Source organism: Vanrija albida, assembly GCF_041260175.1.
Source record: "Vanrija albida strain AlHP1 chromosome Unknown contig_6, whole genome shotgun sequence".
NCBI lineage: Eukaryota > Fungi > Basidiomycota > Tremellomycetes > Trichosporonales > Trichosporonaceae > Vanrija > Vanrija albida.
In genome coordinates this window covers 1,137,423-1,153,943 of record NW_027191425.1, presented here as the reverse complement: position 1 = coordinate 1,153,943, position 16,521 = coordinate 1,137,423, and the positions used below count along the sequence as shown (strand labels likewise).

At 65.8% G+C, this 16,521-nt stretch overlaps 11 protein-coding genes across 11 annotated transcripts; 6 read left to right on the top strand and 5 right to left on the bottom strand.

Moving 5' to 3' along the window:
- Positions 1–239: 239 nt before the first annotated feature.
- On the top strand, positions 240–1,607 carry FBP1 (Fructose-1,6-bisphosphatase; the record flags this gene model as incomplete). The annotated part of the gene is made up of 3 exons (XM_069356227.1): positions 240–365; positions 528–748; positions 923–1,607. The coding sequence occupies 3 exons, from the start codon at positions 240–242 to the stop codon at positions 1,605–1,607; spliced, it is 1,032 nt and encodes a 343-aa protein (XP_069206068.1).
- Positions 1,608–2,042: 435 nt separating this feature from the next.
- Positions 2,043–3,287, top strand: Q8F55_007806 (uncharacterized protein; the record flags this gene model as incomplete). Its single annotated transcript, XM_069356226.1, has 5 exons — positions 2,043–2,121; positions 2,181–2,233; positions 2,268–2,299; positions 2,359–2,455; positions 2,502–3,287. 5 exons carry the CDS (start codon positions 2,043–2,045, stop codon positions 3,285–3,287), a joined length of 1,047 nt encoding a protein of 348 aa, XP_069206067.1.
- Positions 3,288–3,723: 436 nt separating this feature from the next.
- On the top strand, positions 3,724–4,898 carry CSTF2T (Cleavage stimulation factor subunit 2 tau; the record flags this gene model as incomplete). The annotated part of the gene is made up of 5 exons (XM_069356225.1): positions 3,724–3,758; positions 3,843–3,908; positions 3,972–4,030; positions 4,066–4,388; positions 4,428–4,898. The coding sequence occupies 5 exons, from the start codon at positions 3,724–3,726 to the stop codon at positions 4,896–4,898; spliced, it is 954 nt and encodes a 317-aa protein (XP_069206066.1).
- A 367-nt stretch (positions 4,899–5,265) lies between these two features.
- SEC62 (Translocation protein S62) lies at positions 5,266–6,542 on the bottom strand (the record flags this gene model as incomplete). Its single annotated transcript, XM_069356224.1, has 6 exons — positions 5,266–5,526; positions 5,623–5,995; positions 6,123–6,234; positions 6,294–6,396; positions 6,444–6,450; positions 6,502–6,542. 6 exons carry the CDS (start codon positions 6,540–6,542, stop codon positions 5,266–5,268), a joined length of 897 nt encoding a protein of 298 aa, XP_069206065.1.
- A 291-nt stretch (positions 6,543–6,833) lies between these two features.
- On the bottom strand, positions 6,834–8,047 carry SHY1 (surf-like protein; the record flags this gene model as incomplete). The annotated part of the gene is made up of 4 exons (XM_069356223.1): positions 6,834–6,948; positions 6,994–7,096; positions 7,265–7,692; positions 7,728–8,047. 4 exons carry the CDS (start codon positions 8,045–8,047, stop codon positions 6,834–6,836), a joined length of 966 nt encoding a protein of 321 aa, XP_069206064.1.
- A 250-nt stretch (positions 8,048–8,297) lies between these two features.
- On the top strand, positions 8,298–9,497 carry Q8F55_007802 (uncharacterized protein; the record flags this gene model as incomplete). Its single annotated transcript, XM_069356222.1, has 5 exons — positions 8,298–8,469; positions 8,509–8,604; positions 8,638–8,988; positions 9,027–9,331; positions 9,402–9,497. 5 exons carry the CDS (start codon positions 8,298–8,300, stop codon positions 9,495–9,497), a joined length of 1,020 nt encoding a protein of 339 aa, XP_069206063.1.
- Positions 9,498–9,640: 143 nt separating this feature from the next.
- Q8F55_007801 (uncharacterized protein) lies at positions 9,641–10,360 on the top strand (the record flags this gene model as incomplete). The annotated part of the gene is made up of 1 exon (XM_069356221.1): positions 9,641–10,360. One exon carries the CDS (start codon positions 9,641–9,643, stop codon positions 10,358–10,360), a length of 720 nt encoding a protein of 239 aa, XP_069206062.1.
- A 595-nt stretch (positions 10,361–10,955) lies between these two features.
- Positions 10,956–11,273, bottom strand: Q8F55_007800 (uncharacterized protein; the record flags this gene model as incomplete). Its single annotated transcript, XM_069356220.1, has 1 exon — positions 10,956–11,273. The coding sequence occupies one exon, from the start codon at positions 11,271–11,273 to the stop codon at positions 10,956–10,958; it is 318 nt and encodes a 105-aa protein (XP_069206061.1).
- Positions 11,274–11,575: 302 nt separating this feature from the next.
- On the bottom strand, positions 11,576–12,779 carry Q8F55_007799 (uncharacterized protein; the record flags this gene model as incomplete). The annotated part of the gene is made up of 3 exons (XM_069356219.1): positions 11,576–11,639; positions 11,869–12,013; positions 12,293–12,779. 3 exons carry the CDS (start codon positions 12,777–12,779, stop codon positions 11,576–11,578), a joined length of 696 nt encoding a protein of 231 aa, XP_069206060.1.
- A 1,283-nt stretch (positions 12,780–14,062) lies between these two features.
- Q8F55_007798 (uncharacterized protein) lies at positions 14,063–15,601 on the top strand (the record flags this gene model as incomplete). The annotated part of the gene is made up of 8 exons (XM_069356218.1): positions 14,063–14,137; positions 14,405–14,559; positions 14,635–14,825; positions 14,862–14,963; positions 15,010–15,070; positions 15,109–15,187; positions 15,231–15,333; positions 15,372–15,601. 8 exons carry the CDS (start codon positions 14,063–14,065, stop codon positions 15,599–15,601), a joined length of 996 nt encoding a protein of 331 aa, XP_069206059.1.
- Positions 15,602–15,669: 68 nt separating this feature from the next.
- Q8F55_007797 (uncharacterized protein) lies at positions 15,670–16,415 on the bottom strand (the record flags this gene model as incomplete). Its single annotated transcript, XM_069356217.1, has 5 exons — positions 15,670–15,701; positions 15,737–16,140; positions 16,175–16,180; positions 16,233–16,345; positions 16,380–16,415. 5 exons carry the CDS (start codon positions 16,413–16,415, stop codon positions 15,670–15,672), a joined length of 591 nt encoding a protein of 196 aa, XP_069206058.1.
- Positions 16,416–16,521: the final 106 nt, after the last annotated feature.

The following is a 16,521-nucleotide window of genomic DNA, read 5'->3' as shown; positions in this document are numbered from 1 at the left end:
CGAGGGGAGGATGATGGCATTGTCAGGTGGGAAGGAGCTCCGCGCCGCCGCCGCGTCTGTCAGCTCGAGCGAGGATGACACCTAACCGACCCGGTAGTGCAGGCAGTGCGTAGTTGTACAGCCCGGCCACTGGGGCACGGCACACGGCATCCTCGCGGCTTCTTCTGCCTCTGTACATAATCATTTGCCGTTGCATTCATCCCTCACTCTCATCCATACTCCCCTCCCCACCACACACAATGCCCATGGACTTTGAAGCCCCCCCCACCGACCTCGTGACGCTCACGCGCCACATCCTGAGCCAGCAGCTCGCGCTCGGCGAGAAGGCCACGGGTGATCTGACGCTGCTGCTCATGGGCATCCAGGTGAGTGGGACGGCTGGGCGGGCAGAGCGAGGCCGCGGCGAGGCTGCCAGCGGGTCGTGTGCTGGTGCGAGTCAGGCCAGCTGGCCGAGCACCCGGACCTGTGCGCTTGCGCTCGTCGCCCTCCCCCCCTCCCCCCACCAAACTCGCGCTGACGCTCGCTAGGTCACGTCCAAGTACATCGCGTCCAACGTCCGCAAGGCGCGCCTGATCAACCTCGTCGGCCTGGCCGGCGCGTCCAACGTCCAGGGCGAGGACCAGAAGAAGCTCGACGTGCTGTCCAACGACATCATGGTCAACGCGCTGTCCGCCTCGGGCAAGGTCGGCGTCATGGTCTCGGAGGAGATTGACGACGCTATTATCGTCAAGGGCAGCAAGGGGACTTAGTGAGTAGCGTGAGGCGAGGGAGGTGGGGGGAGGGGGGAGGAGGCTGGTTGGCCGTGAGACCGTGTCTCGCCCCAGCCCGCCTCGTGTCCTTTTGGCGGATCCAGCGCAGCCGAGCCCCAGCCCAACCCCCGCCCACGCCGATCCCAGTGCCACGGCCCCCGCTAACCCCCCAGCGCCTGCGTCTTCGACCCCCTCGACGGCTCGTCCAACATTGACGCCGGTGTCAACGTCGGCACCATCTTCGGCGTCTACAAGATCCAGGAGGGCTCGACCGGCGGCATCTCGGACGTTCTCCGCCCCGGCAAGGAGATGGTCGCGGCCGGCTACACCATGTACGGCTCGTCGTGCAACCTCGTCCTCACCACGGGCAACGGCGTCGACGGCTTTACGCTCGACGAGTCGCTCGGCGAGTTCATCCTCACCCACCCCGACATCCGCATCCCCGACCGCGGCAAGATCTACTCGTTCAACGAGGGCAACTCGCTCCACTTCTACCCGCCCACCATCGACTACCTGAACAGCATCAAGTTCCCGGCCAACAACAAGCCCTACTCGGCGCGTTACATTGGCTCGATGGTCGCCGACGTCCACCGCACCCTCCTGTACGGCGGCATCTTTGGCTACCCCGACGACAAGAAGAGCAAGGACGGCAAGCTCCGCATGCTCTACGAGGCCTTCCCCATGGCCTTCCTCACCGAGCAGGCTGGTGGCGCTGCCATTACTGGCTCGCAGCGCATCCTCGATGTCATTCCCAAGAACATTCACGGCCGCTGCCCCGTCTTCCTCGGCTCCAAGGACGATGTGGCTGATGTCCAGGCGCTGTACGCCAAGTGGGACAGCCCCGACAAGCGCTGGTAGTTTGACGCGATGGGAGAAAATGCCTATAGCCTGTTGTACTTTGCCTGGAGTGTTCCACGGCTCATGTATGGTCTGCAGATGAGGGTGGTGGTGGCACAGAGAGAGGCTGGCGAGGGAGCCGGTCCAGCACAACCGGCCGTCGTCAGTCGTCAAATGGTCATTAGGGCATTATGACGCATTTGTATTTGATTCCGTGGTTAGTCGAGTCTAATCGTCCCTTGATTCCGTCCGAGTCGCACGTCAACTTGGGGCCACTTGCTCATTTTCGTTCCTTTGACACAACCAGTGGCCACTTGCTAGGACGGGTGCAACATCGTCAACTCGCACCTCACACCTCTCACACCTCTTCGCACTCGCCTCTCCACCGCGTAGCCTGTACACCACACTCGACGATACCAACTGCAGCTGCACAACCACGCTCCGTCCACCCCCACCATGGACCTCTCTGCGCTAAATTCTTCCCTCCCGCCCGGGCTGGCAGACGCCGAGCGTGACATGGGTGGCAAGTTTCGAGGTGCGTCTGCCTCGCGACTGTCGCGCTGGCTTCCCCGCGCGTCCCGCTGACCCTCCCAGCCGCCGCGCTGAGCATCACGACGCTGTACAAGGCGTCGCTGGCGTCGACAAAGGTGCGTGCGTGCGGCGACCGAGCTGACAGTGTAGCAAGCGTACCAGGTCGGATACTCTGCAGCTCTGTGAGTTGGCCTAGCCCCGCCGTGCTCGGCTACGCGCCATCGCTAACGCAATGCCCCAGCTCCGACGTCCTCTCCAAGCTCCAGTCGGACATCGGCGCCGGCGCAGACGCGGCCGACGCACTCGCCCGCCTCATGGACTGGAGCGAGGCCAGGCAGGTGAGTCGCGTGCCCGTCGCCCCCGCTTCTGCTTCTGACCGCCCAGGCTGCGATGGTGGCGTTCGCCGCAGACGAAGACGAGGCCGAGAAGCCATCGACCAGCGCCGCGGCCGCTGCTGCTGCTGCCGCCCGCTCGCAGTCGCTCGCCGCGCCCCAGCCACAGCACCAGCGCCAGTTCGCGGCCGCGCAGACCACGCACCAGCGCCCAGCGTCCGCGCCAGTTCCTGATGCCCGGCCACGGGGCTTTGCGCGCGGCGAATCGTCGCTGCGCACCGACGCCAACGCCATGGACGCGGACGAGGGCGCTGGTGCTAGCTCGTCGGCGGGCTCGTCGCGCCGGCCCATCGCGCCATCGCACCTCGAGCGCACACAGCCCGACGTGCCGCTCGCGCCGCCCTCGTCGTCGCCCATCAGCTCGCCGTCGGGCGTCGGGCGCGCGATCGCCCCCACCCGCCTGCTGCGCAACATGAGCCGCGTGCCGAGCAGCAGCGCGTCGTCGTCGTCGGCCCCGACATCGTCGTTCAACTTTTCGATCCCGCCAGCGTACACGATCCCGACGCTCGAGCTGCCCCCGGCATCTGGACCAGCGCAGACGGGCCCGATCGGGTCCAAGCGGCCCATTGTTGACACCGAGATGAGCGACAGTGCGCCGTCGACACCTGTGCGTGGTGGCGGCGGACGCGCGTCCAAGCGCCGCAGCATGGGCCTTGCGCTTGTGCAGGACGGCGAGGAGAAGGAACGGGGCGGCGTCCACAGTGCTGAGCGCCGCCGACCACCGCGTCGGGGTGGGGGCGGCGGCGGTGTCGGGGCGCGGGCGCCGAGCCCGATCTGAGGTGCGGGAGGGGCGGCACGACACGGCGACACGGCATTGAACATTCAGCTTGGGCGCAGGAGCATTCGCAGGAGAGCATTCAGCAGACCGACGAGCATAGATACATTCAATGGTTGTATGGATTAGCAGCATGGTGGGGCAGGGGAGGCCGTAGGCCGTAGGCCGCAGGCTTGTGCAGACGTACATGTTGTTGTCGGCGCGTGCAGGTGTTGTGGTCGTGCGCGTCGAGCTTGGTGATGCCAAGTGCGCGATGGCTACGTGGGGGAGCGGATAAGCCGCGCACGTGGCGAGCTATCACTGAACTCTTTCGACCGGCGACCATGACGGCGAGTATTGTGACGGCGAGCAGTCAGTCTCGACGTTGTCCAACGCATCAGCACAAGCATCGAGCACGACGGAGCGAGCAGCACCCCACCGCAGACCAGCCCACGCCACAATGCCACCAGGATCCTCAAGAACAGTCTTCGGTGCGTCGTCTTCCCCCCCTTCCCCCCCCGCTAACCCCGCAGTCGCCAACATCCCCTAGTACGTCCCGCCCGCGTGCCCCCCTAACAGCAGCGACGTGTCCGAGGAGCAGATTGCCGGCGTCTTCTCCGAGGTCGGGCCCGTGCACAATGTCGAGTAAGCGGCCACGCCTCGGCCACGCCTTGCTGGCTCGACTCGCGCGCTAACACACGCCCGCAGGATCAAGTTCGACCCCGTGAGCGGCAAGTCGAAGGGGTACGCCTTTGTGCAGTACTACGGTGTGTGCGCCCATGTTGCCCAGCTGACGCGCTAGACGAAGCCACGGCCCTGTCCGCCGTGCGCAACCTGCAAGAGGTGCCGATCAACTCCCGCCCCGTCCGCATCGAGCTGAGCACCGACGACGGGCCGCGGCGCGGCGGGCCTCCCCGCGGCGGTGGCGGGGGCGGTTTCGGGGCCAGGCCTGGCGGCTTTGGAGGGCGCGACTCGCCGCCCCCGCGTGCGCCTGCCGGCGCCGCAGCGCTCAGCATCCCGCCCGGGACCGACCCCCTGCCGGGGCAGAAGGCGACCGACGCCATCTCCGAGACGCTGGGCCGGCTCCAGCCCGGCGAGCTGCAGGAGGTCATGGCGGGCATGAAGGTGGGCCGCGCTCGCGGACAGGACGCGCTGACGCCCCAGACCCTCATCACGACGCAGCCCGACAAGGCGCGCGAGCTGCTCACGTCGCAGCCGCAGCTGACGTACGCCCTCTTCCAGGCCATGCTGCTGCTCAAAGTCGTCGACGACAGCGTGCTCCAGCGCATCGTGCCCGGCCCGCCGGCGGCCGCAGCGGCGGCCCACGCCCCGCCGGCAGCGTACCCGCCCTTCCCGGCCCAGCCGCCGCCAGCAGCGTACCCGCCCTTCCGGCCGCCCCCGAGCGCTGCCTACGCCACCCCGCCGCCCGGCTACGGCTACGCCGCGCCCCCGCCCCAGCCCGCGGGCCCGCCCCCGCTCCCGCCCGCCGCGCAGGCAGAGCTCGCAAAGCTGCCCGAGAACGAGAGGAACACGCTCATCCAGGTGCTCCAGCTCACGCCCGAGCAGATTGGCGCGCTGGATCCGGACCAGCGCAACTCGGTGCTGGCGCTGAGGCAGCAGTTTGGCGTTGTGTAGTGCGCCGGCCGACCGAGCGCAACGAGGACGGGCGGTGGGGGACTGGAGGTAGAGGGCACGCTGTGAGGCAGATGGTGGAGGTGGGCGACTTTACACGAGCGATATACAGAGCATTCGATGCAGCACAGTTGGTAGCGCACAGCTGGAGCACGCTGGTAGGGCCGTATCCGGCAGGACGTTCGCCTCAACCACAGTCAGTTGGCCACTCCCACAGCCAGTACCCCCCCCCCCCCCCCACCCACACCCCATCGACCAACGGCCATTCATAGTGATGTATGCACATGTGCGACGCAGAGCGTCTGGCGGCGGAGCGCAGTCCGCCGCGTCGTCGAGCACGCCTCGCGCGTGCCCCTCCACTCGCTCACGCCTACTCGTCCTCCTCGGCCTCCTCGACCGTCGCGGCCTGGCGGTGGCGCGGGGCCGTGGCCGTCGACGCGCCGGTGGACGCGGCGGCGGGCGTGGGCGCAGGCGCGGGGGTAGCGGGGGCGGCGGCGGCGGGGGCCGGGGCCACAGCCCCAGCAGCCGCAGCCGCCGGCGCCTTGTCCTTCTTCGACCGCTTCTCGCCAACCTTGCGGAGCTTCTTCTTCTTGGGCTCGTCCCACGCCCAGAGGGGGATGAACGAGTCGACCTGGGGGGTTAGCGGGTGGGGGAAGGGTTGGGAGGCAATGCGGCCCAAGGACGGCCGCTCGCCTGCTACGCAGGCTCGCTCGCGCTCGCGACTCACAAAGCCCACGTCCTCAAACAGGTTCGGGAACATCCAAATCGCCTTGGCCATAAAGATCTTGGTAATGCACCAGAAGATGAGGCGGATAATCGCCAGCACGATGAACGCGCCGATGAGGCCGAGCGCCCCAACCGACAGATACCACACGCCAACGCGCAGCGTGTTGGGCCAGAGGGGGAACATGACGCCCGCGAGCATGACGAGCACCATGGCGGCCGAGCCGACCATGCTCCACAGCGGGTTGCCGTCGTAGAACCACGCGTACTGCTGCGCGGCGTCAAAGCTCTGCTGCGGCGCGAGCTGCAGCACCTTTGGGCTGCCCGACGGCGGCGGCGGGTCCATTGCCGGGCGGTCGACGCGGAGGAAGAATGCGCTGGGGGTCAGCGCCGAACGGAGCGCAGCGCGGTGAGGCGGGGGTGGGGCGGCGAGCGGCACGACCGTCGAGCTAGGCCCGCCAGCGCAACCACGCCCGCCCTCCCCACAGCAACCCCCACACTCACAAAGGCAGCAGCCGGGTAATCAGCGCGGCCGCCTCCTCCTCGGTCGTCACAGCCGGCACCTTCTTGAGCTTGGCGTACGCCGGCCCGAGGAGGGTGCGGACGGCCGTCTTGCCTGGGGCGTGTCAGCGTGCGTTCCCTCGAGCCGCACAGCGACACCGCCACCCCACCCACCCTTGAAGTAATCCACACGCTTGCCGTTCAGCACGCCGCGGCGGACCTTGGGCCCGTTCTTGCCGCGCAGGAAGTCGGCCACGGCCTGGAGGTCTGCTGGGGCCTGGGTGGGGTCAGCAAGCACAGAGCCGGACGAGAGGCCACACGCACGCGCTTCCTGCGGGGGTCAGCTGTACTGCACTGCACGGTCTACTGTCAGCCGACTCACTGCGCATCGAGCACCGAGGTCGCATCGGCCGGGGGAGCCATGTTGGTTGAGGGTGGATGCTGAGAGTTGTTCGGCAACAAAGTGTAGTTGACGCGGAGGCGGCGTGGCCGGCGTGGCTGTGGACCGTTGACTTGCCCTGGCTGGCGGAAAACGTGGCGCGCGGCGCGTTTGACCGGCCATTAGGCCATTACAAAGGCCAAATAGCCCAACCCACGGCCGACAGACTTTCGACTCTGGTGCATGCTGCATGCAACAACACTCCTCTGCTCTGCTCCTCTCCCCGCCCCTTCTGTGAGAAGTGCATGCAATGCCTATGTGATATGCGTCGCCCCCTACTGCCGCCGCTGCACGTTCTCTCCGAACGCGCTCCGCCGCGGCATCTTCTTCGTGCGCCCAGAGTAGATGACCATGGCGAGCATGGCCGACGTCGCCGCGCAGAGCGAGAACCTGGGGGTTAGCGTACAGAGACAGGCGAGCGGGGCTGCCACTTACCAGGTGATAGCGTAGGTCAGGTGCTGGTTGCGCAGCTCGATGACGGGCGCGCGGCCGACCGGCTCGCCCTGCGCGAGGAGGACGGACGTGGGCGTCGACTCGCCTGGGATGTTAGCGGCGTGCTGAGGCCTACCGGGGGAGGGCAGTGCAGCGACGACCGAGCCAGCGATCAGACCACTGGCCGTCGCCACCGTGCCGCGGACACTTCCCGCGTCTAACCCGCCCCTCCCCCCACCCCTCCCCCCACCCCTCGCCAGCTCGCAGCACTCACGATCAATCGCGTCAATCAGAATCGGCTGCACATCCCTCGCCTCACCCCCCACGGCCTCCGCCATCGCCGGCACGTCCTTCCAGTACCACTCGCCCTTCTCGGGCTTGTTATCCGGCGTAAAGTACGACTTTGCGTTCGGGTCGGCCTTTGTGAGCATGCCCTCGACAATGACCTCGTCCGACGGCCCGTTGTCCGGCCCAAGGCCCGGGACGTGGGCGCCACGGCGGATCGCCTCGCCCTCAGCCGTCTTGATGAACCCGCGGTTGAGGAGGATCGTGGAGCCGCCAGCGGCCGAGCGGTCGAACGGCAGGATCAGGTGGAAGCCCGGGACGCCGTCGCGCGTCTGCGGGCCCTGGAGGATGGGCGGGCCGGCCATCTTGCCCTTGATGAGCACGCGGCGGAACGCAAAGTCTGGGAGCGCGCCGAGGCTTATGTCAGCGCCGGAGACGACACGCGCACCCACTTGATCTTGCCGGGGAGCACGATCGGGTCCTTGGCGAGGTTGCGGTCGACCTCCTCGATGAGCGCGACCTTCCATTTCAGCCGCTGCACCTGCCACACGCCGAGGTATCCCGTGAGGAGGGGCGCGATGAGCAGCACGACCGTGATGGGGCGGAGCAGCGTCGACCGGAGCGAGTTGTTGGTGACTGTCGATGAGTTGCGCGTCGGGTTGGCGCTGGGGCCGCCGGCGCGAGCGCGCGCAAACGCCGAGGGGGACGCGCCGAGTGGCCGCCGTGGGAGGGCCGAGCGCAGCGCCGAGAGGAACGACTGTGGTCTCGACATTGTCGTGGGAGGACAGTGTCTGTCTGTGTGGAGGTTGCTGCTCCGAGATTATCCTTCATTCGCATGCCGGTTGACTGGACGAGATGCCGAATGAACATTTTGCTTCCGCTCGAGGCCGGCGTCATGAAGGTCAAGCAACAACAACAACAACAGTCCATCACGCTTCTCACATCAACAACAATAACAATAACACGGCGGCTCCGGGGCCAGCGACGTTGCGAAAACCAGAGGCACTGGCCCCGCAAGCCCAATGAGCAGCTACGCCTCGACCTCGGCGGTGCGCCTCAGCACGCTGCCGCCGCTCGCCGCCCTCCAGAGCTGGGTCCACCGCCCGCAGGCCGTCGCCGCATGCTTTGTGAGCGACGTGTATGAGCTGCAGAACTTGCGCGAGGAGGGAGCGGGCGTTTCAAGGACATCACGGGGTGGGTGTCACCCTGTCCACCGCACCCGCTAACCTCCAGACGTCTTCCTCCTCAACCACTTTCCCTGCAAGGTCGTCGAGCTTGTCGGCTGGGTCGCGGGAGTCGACCACAAGGACGCGTCAATGACGGTTACGCGTGGGTCCTGTAGCTTGGCTCTGCTGACGGCAGTGGACGACGGAGACGGCGTGCACGTGCTCCAGGTCGTGGTGCGGCTCGCCAAAGCCGAGGCCAAGGCGCCCAAAGCACAGGTGGCACCGCCAGTGACGAACACCAACTCGACCTTCTTAACGGCGAAAGACCGCAAGGCAATGCGCAAGGCCGCTGTGGCAGCAGCGGCGGCTGAGGCCGCGGCGCGCAACACCCCGGCGGCCCCCACGTCCCAGCGCCCCGATATCCGTGTCGGCGACACCCTCCGCGTCGTCGGCCGTGTGGACGAGTGGGCGCGCCGCCGTGGAGCCGGTAGGGAGGAGTGGGTGCGGCAGGTGTTTGTCGACGAGGCGTCGGGCTCGGGGTCGTTGAGTGCGTTCGCGTTGGAGGAAGCGCTGACACCCGCCTAGATGTGGTCGACCCCGACGAGCAGTTCCGGCATGCCGCGAGGGTTGTGGGCCTCCACGAGACCCTCTACTCGCAGCCCTTCTCCATGCCTTCCCCCTCGGCCAAGACGCCGCCCCGCCCAACAGCCCACTCAACACAGGCGTCACCCGCCAAGTCGACCCTCTCCAGCATACCGTCCAGTGATATCTACGACGACGAGTACTACGCGCCAGAGCCGAACCTTACCGATCCAGCCAACCTGAAATCATCGCTCCTCACCGAAACAACGTTCAAACGATACCTCATGGACCATGTCTTGCGCGAGACGGTCAGGATCTTGAGGCTGTCACCTACCCCACCGGGGCAAGTCGTGCCGGCACTCGCGGCGCTCTTCCCAGAATATCGACATGCGGCCAAGCCTCCAGGGGATGACGGCAAGCGAGATGCGCTCGCCCCAAGCCATAACCGGAGCGGAGCAAGACCATGGAGTTTGAACGGGTCACCTCGATGTACCACACCGGACAGTGACGACGATGTCGTTTGTCTCGAAGCGACCCCTAAAGCTTCGAGGCAATCAACTTTCCGATCTCGAGGAGAACGCGAAGTCTTGCGACGGAATCGGCACAACTTCGCCCCAATGTCGGCGTCCAGTCCCTGGCTGGACGATGATGAAAGCGACGGCAGCGACAATGACGCGTTTGGCTCCGAGATATTGCTGGAACCGTTTACCGTTGAGGCCCTGATGGATGTCGAGAGGTTGCGGGTCCTTGGGTCAAAAGTGGCCGAGGCGTGCGCACGACGCGAAGAGCGACTCCGACGGCAGCGAGCCAAGGCCAACGCCTCGACAGCAAGAGACGAACGCGTCGTCAACGACCGCCTCGCTCGCGGACTCCGCGCAGATCACTGGCGCCTGACGGGGCACGAGGTCGAGCACAAGCTGCGGCGGCTAACAGAATGGGCGCTGCGAGAGGCGGCTTCCGAGGGCGGGCTCGTTCAGGTGCAGCTCACTCCGCTGCTGTCACCATCCTCGTGCATCGGAACGGATACGACGACTGGGTACCTGCCCCTCCCGCCGGAGCTCGTGTGCCCACTCGTGCTGCCCCTTTTGGAGGCCGAGCGAGCCTACCGACTGAAATTAACCAGTTCAATGTTTCTGTCCCGTGACGACCCTCGGCGTAGCGCAGGAATCAATGTCGAGTGCCTCACTCGACGACTGCGGGCCTGGGGCCAGGCCGGGCGGTGGGAGCGCGCTGGCGAATGGGCAGTCGAGGAGGCGTTGGAATGGGGCGTCGAGCAGGGTCTGTTTTACGTGTGTGAGGGTGGATTTGCGGTTCATACAGGTCGTGTGTCGTCATGAAGGCCGGCACTGACCCTGGCCAAGAGTGGGTCTAGCTATTCTAGAGATTAACCGCTACCAATCATACCTGTATATGCACACTTTAGGCAGAAGATCAATGTGCGTGACGCTGTGCGCATGGCAGACGAATGTGCGTGCACGTGCAAAGTTTGTGGGTCGAGTACGAGACTGATGCATTGATTGTCTATGGTATGGGTGTGATGAGGACGCGTATTGTACGACGCGCTGGGAATGGATACAGAGGAAGAGAAAAAGGTCGTGGTGGCCCGGGGGATAATGCCGATAAAATACAGGAAATGCCAAGTGTCTCTATAGGGTGGCGTTGTCGTTGGCGTTGACACAGGCAGAGGCGTGCACAGGCGCCGCCGTCCGTGGGGTGGTGACTTGCAATGGGTGGTGGTGGATGTGGCTGTGGTGGCGGCGCGGGCGTCGATGGACGCCGGCTTGATGGCTTGGGAGGCGTACGTTGGCTTGGGTTGGCTTGCGCCGCCATTCGCAGGTCCCATCTAATTTTTAATTTTGCTTGATGGCGGTGGTGGTTGATGATCGCCACGCTAGTGCGTTTGCGTCTGCGTCCCTTCCCGTCGGTCGCGCCTCATGCCGAGGGCGAGAGGAGGCCCAGTCCGAAGCGCGGCTCGCCGTCGTCGCCGGGCTGGACGCCCGACAGGCCGAGCGCGTTGCCCTCGAGCACGGGGCTGGCCTGGGGCGAGGGGTATGCCTGGACGGGGGAGAGGAGGCGGGCGCGCGTGCTGTTTGAGCGCGAGAGCCCGCTGGCGTTCTCGTCCTTGAGCGTCTTGAGCGTCTTGAACTCGCGCTCGCGCGGCGTCGACGGCATCGAGTCGGCGCGCCGCCTGCGCTTCTTGGCAAACGAGGCGAGGTCGAGCGGCGTCGCGGCGGGGTAGTAGTTCTCCATTGTGGTGGTGGTGGTAGAAGTTGAGGAAAAGTTGTGGTGGTGAGGCGGGGGGGTGACAACCGTCGCAGTGTCGATGGAGGGCGACCAACAAGTCACGCTCACCCGAGTCCTTATAACACGAGGGGTAGGGCTAGATTGCCGTGGCTGTCGCGGTTGATCTGCTTCAGGAACTGGCGTACCAGTAGGCATAAGTGACATCTGTCGCGGGCAAGGGCAGGGGCCAATGCAAGCCCAGGTGCAAGCGCCGACGCCAGGGTCCTCAATGCCGCCTCCTCGGCAGTCAGGGCGGTCGTGTTGCGGCGTTAGAGAGTCTGAGCCGCGGGGCTGGCAGTGGGGAAGTCGACGAGCCATTCCGTTGGCTGGACACTGCGGGATGGTGGGTCCGGCGGGTGGGGCAGCGGAACCTGCCGCCTGAAGCCGCCGAGCGAGCAAGTTTTTAAGTTGGTCGCGACCGCTCTCGCCAGTCGACGCAGCGTGGTCGACCGCGTGGTGGGGGTGCTTGGCGACTGCGGCGGCGAAGGCAGCAAGCGCGCCTAGTGCATGATGCTGCTGTTGCCGCTGCTGCAGTTGCACGGTTCGGCTTCCAGTCGTACACGGTTCGGAGATGGCCTCTGCCAGGGTGCGTTTTTCCGAGTCTGTGCCTTCGGTGTTTGCCACGCTGCGGCTGCCACCGACGACGCCGAAGTGCGACGCTGTGGGTGTCACCTCGGTTCCAGCAGCGGTAGTCGCAGCTGCAACATCTGGAACACGGTCAGCTGAGGCACATGCATGTGGGCAGAGCGCAGTGGGCAGTGGGCAGGCAATTCCAGCAACTGCCGCAAAGAACCGTGTCTGCCGCTGCAGCTGCTTGGGGCGATGTTGACGGAAATGGGCGGCCGCGGTCATTCCGCAACCTGAGCTATTTCCTATCCCCTATCGGTGTTGGTGCAAACCTGCACCCAACACGCCGTTCGACACGTGCAGCAGCGACGGCAACTCACGGCCCAAACACGCAGCAAGCACGCAAGCAGGCTACTCACCTCGTGCCCAGTCGCGGATGCGGTCCATCTTTGCGCGCTGCATGCAGTCCTGGGCCCGGAGCGCGGCTGCAAACGCCTCGAGCTTGGACGCCGACTCGCCGAGGCTCTGGGTGAGGGCCGTTCCGGTGTTGGTTTTCAGCGTCGCCGCGTACGCCGCGCGCACCAGCTGCTGGAGGTACAGGCGCTGGCGCGCGGCGTCGGCCGGGATGGGGGGGATGGGGGCAGTGGGTAGAGACGACAGAGTGGGTCGTGCTGCTGCGGGGTTGCACGGCGCCGCCGCGGGCACGGCAGTTGCCACCGCGCTCGGAGAACTAGGGAAGGAGGAGACGGGCGTGTGCAGGGGGGCCGCTCCGGCGCCGGTCGCCGTGCATGCGCGCTGCTGCTGGGCGGCTCGGCACTCGAGAATGTCGGGGATGGCGCTGGCAGAGAGGTTGAGCCACGGCCACTGGGCGGCAGCTTCGAGCATGGCGGCGGTGGGAGGGGGCATTGGGGGGTGGGGTGGGGGGGCGGGCGGTGATGCCGTGGGGAGCAGTGCCGGTGACTGCTAGGTCGGGGGGCGGACGAGGTGCTGGGTATGTGATTGCCTGGTGCTATGTATGTGTGTGGTTGAGCGAGTTGTGAATGCTGCAAGACGCGTCGACGATTGTTGTAGCGATGCATGCCATGGCGCTGCTGCTCCGATCGACGGTCGTTATCTCTGGCATGTGCTGGCTGGCTGGGCGCTGGCGGCGGCGGCGGCCGGGGCAGGCAGCTTTGCAACGGCCGTCATTGACCGACCGCCCAATACACCCACGAGACACTCCGACCGTCGTTCGCCGATTTCAGCTGCTCCGATTCTCGGGGCCACGCCGTCGTCGCTCACTCACTCGGGGCCCGCCGTGCAGCAGCAGCCATTTCCACTCCGACCAGCCAGCCAACCGGAGCGCCCAGCCTCATGCATCGGAATCTCCTTTGCCTAAGCGACAGCGGTGGCAGCCACGAAATGGGCCTGCCAAGAGCGAGCGGCCCAGTCGGCCCGCTTAGCTTGCGCTGCACTTTCCGCCTTGTCCGGTGTCTTGGGCACTAATTCATTCTGGCGCGGCCCAGAACCACCTGCGCCACGGCCCAACAGTGGCGCTGCGGCGGCGCTCGGTGGCGGCGGCTATACTCTGCCCACCCACCCGGCAGACGGCCATGGGCGTCGCTTGGGCACTGACTGTCCGTCAGCATGCACACACACCCGAGCCGTGCGCGAGTCAGTCCGCCCGCCCACGCGCCCGCCCACCTGCCCGCCCGCGACGCGCCGATCCGCAAAGCGAAAACAGGCAAAAGTCGCTCTCTCCCTCGCTCCCTCGTGCTCGCTGCTGTGTCGGGTGCACTTAGGCAGCAGCGGTGTTCGGGGTCGGAGTCGGGTGCGTCGTTGTCGCTGGCAATGCTAGGCGACTGGCGATGGCCACTTCGGCCGTTGGGCCGCGGGTCAATGACGCGCGCGCGCGACTGGCCACCCAATTCCTCCAACTGCGACAACTGCCGATGCACGAGTGCGGGGCCCAGCGGAAGCAAAATGTCCGACGGAAGGCGAGAGCTGGCGCTAGGCGCGGGTGACGGCACGTTGGCCTGGGTCTGAAACACGCGTGCCTAACTCCCACGCGGCATCCGCGCGGAAGGTCACGTGCCACCGGCATCACCGCCCACATCGCCTCCACCGCCCACGCCCGCCGCGTCGTGTGCGTGTCTGTCTGCGGCCATCGCGTCGACGACATTGCTCTTGTCGCCACCCACTCCCACAGCATGGACTACTCGAATCTGCGCGCACAGTTCAAGCGCGAGTCAAAGGACTCGGTGTGGACAGAGAAGCAGGAGCAGGTGAGTGCGGTGGGCTGGGTGGTCAGTCGGTGGAGGCCTGTCTGGAGCCTTTGGGCAGGGGAGGTGGAGGGAAGACGGAGAGCTGGGAGGCTGAGGGCTGGTCGGCGAGCTCCAGGCCGACTCCAGGCCAACTCCAGTGCTGTGTATGCTGGAGGGATGTTCCCGCGACTTGGATGGCGATTCGGCAGAGCTCGTCGCCTTCTCGACGACACAGAGCCACAGCGCTGCGACTGACGCCCCCACATCCTTGACCACACTAACCCCCAGGTCCTCCTCGAACCATACGACTACCTCTGCGGGATCCCAGGCAAGGAGGTCCGATCCCACCTCATCGATGCGTTCAACCTGTGGCTCGAGGTGCCCGAGGACGACCTCGATGTGATCCGCAAGATTGTGCGCATGCTGCACAATGCGAGTTTGTTGTGAGTAGTCGAGGCTCTGAGCTGTGTCATCCACACTCTGCCAGCTCGCCTGCTATAGTCGTGCTCACACCACAGGGTCGACGACGTTGAGGACGACTCGGAGCTCCGCCGTGGCGTGCCCGTCGCGCACAAGGTCTACGGCGTGCCCCAGACGATCAACACGGCAAATTACGTCTACTTCCTCGCGTTCCAGGAGCTGCTGTCGCTCAAGGAGGGCACCTCGGGGAAGAACATCACGAATGTGGACGTGACGGCGATGGTGAATGGTGAGTTGAGGAGCGTTGGCAAGACTAACTCGCCAGAGGAACTGCTCAACCTCCACCGTGGGCAGGGCATGGAGCTCTTCTACCGCGACAGCTTGACGTGCCCGACCGAGGAGGAGTACGTCCAGATGGTGCTCGGGAGTGAGTTGGCGAAGCAGCTAGCTTCTTGACTCCAACTGACGTTCAGAAACCGGCGGCCTGTTCCGCATCGCCGTCAAGCTCATGATGGCGCGGTCCAAGTCCACTGTGTATGTGTTGGCCGAGTGAGGGGTAGCTAACACCACAGCGACTACGTCCCCCTCGTCAACCTCATCTCCATCTGGTTCCAAATACGCGACGACTACATGAACCTGGAATCGGGCGAGGTGCGCTGAGCATATCCGTTGACAAACAGGGCTGACGCCACAGTACAAGTCGCGCAAGGGCTACTGCGAGGACTTGACCGAGGGCAAGTTCAGCTTCCCCGTCGTGCACGGCATCCGTGCAGACACTAGCAACCGGCAAATCTTGAGTAGGTAGACAGAACCTGGGCCATCGCTGACCTACCAGACGTGCTCCAGAAGAAGACGACGTCCCACAGCCTCAAGGCGCACACGGTCGAGTACCTGCGCGACCACACAAAGTCGTTCGAGTACACGCGCGGCGTGCTCGCGCAGCTACTCTCTCAGCTGCGGGAGGAGCTCGCCGCCTTGGGCGGCAACAAGGCGCTGGAAGCCATCATCGCAAAGCTGGAGCTGCCCGAGCCCGAGGCAGTCGTCAGCACCAAGGAATCGCAGTAGATAATCATTAATGGCATTGTACAATATCACACAAGCATGCACTATCACGGAGCAAGGTACACTGTGCTCTAGAACGACCCGCGCGGGACCTGGGGCAGGCCTGGGTTCGGTCAGTGAGCTCGGCCCCCGACTCACCCTTCGACACCTCCTTCGCCCTCGCCGTCTGCTGCTTGCGTATCAAGTCTGCGCGGCGCGCCTCGAAGATGGAGCGGTGGAGCGCGTACTTCTTGTGCGACGGGGCCGAGCTCGACGGGATATTGGCGGTAATGGGCGGCGTGGGCGCCTTGGCCTCGTCCTTTTCGTCCCCGCCCGTAAGCCCCACAGCGCTGCCGACCCCGCTCGCGACGGCGCCCACCCCGCCAGCGATGCCGCTCGCGATCCCGCCGAGCGAGAAGGCCGACGCCTTGTCCTTGTCCTTGTCCTTGTCCTCCCCGTCCTTCTTCTCGGCCTTGCGCGCCTCGCGCGCGCCGTACTCGGCCACGACTTTGCGGATGTCGTCTGCGCTCGGGCCTGGTGCGGGGGAAGCGAGCGCCGTCGCGCTGCGGTCAGTGTTGCTGGTGGTGGGGGACGTACAATCCGCTGAGGGGTCAGCCGCGGCCCAACTACACCCCGAGCCCCCAGGCCCACTCACACATCCCCCAGGTGCCCGTCACACGTGTACAGGTAGTCCTCGGCCTTGAGCGTCGCGAGCACCGTCTGCGTCGGCCGGTGGCAGATGTAGCACGCGCGCGCGGTCGCCGTTTTCTGGGTGTCAGCGGGGGGTGGGAGGGGGGCGTACCCGCTCGTAGTAGATGTTCTGGATGGGCGTGGCCATGGTGCGGGGGGAGACGGGAGGGGAGATGGGAAGAGGAGACGATGTCGAGAGGGCGAGGTGGAGGGCTCCGTCGCGGATGTCGCCGTTGGCTCGTTGGCCGTTTGCC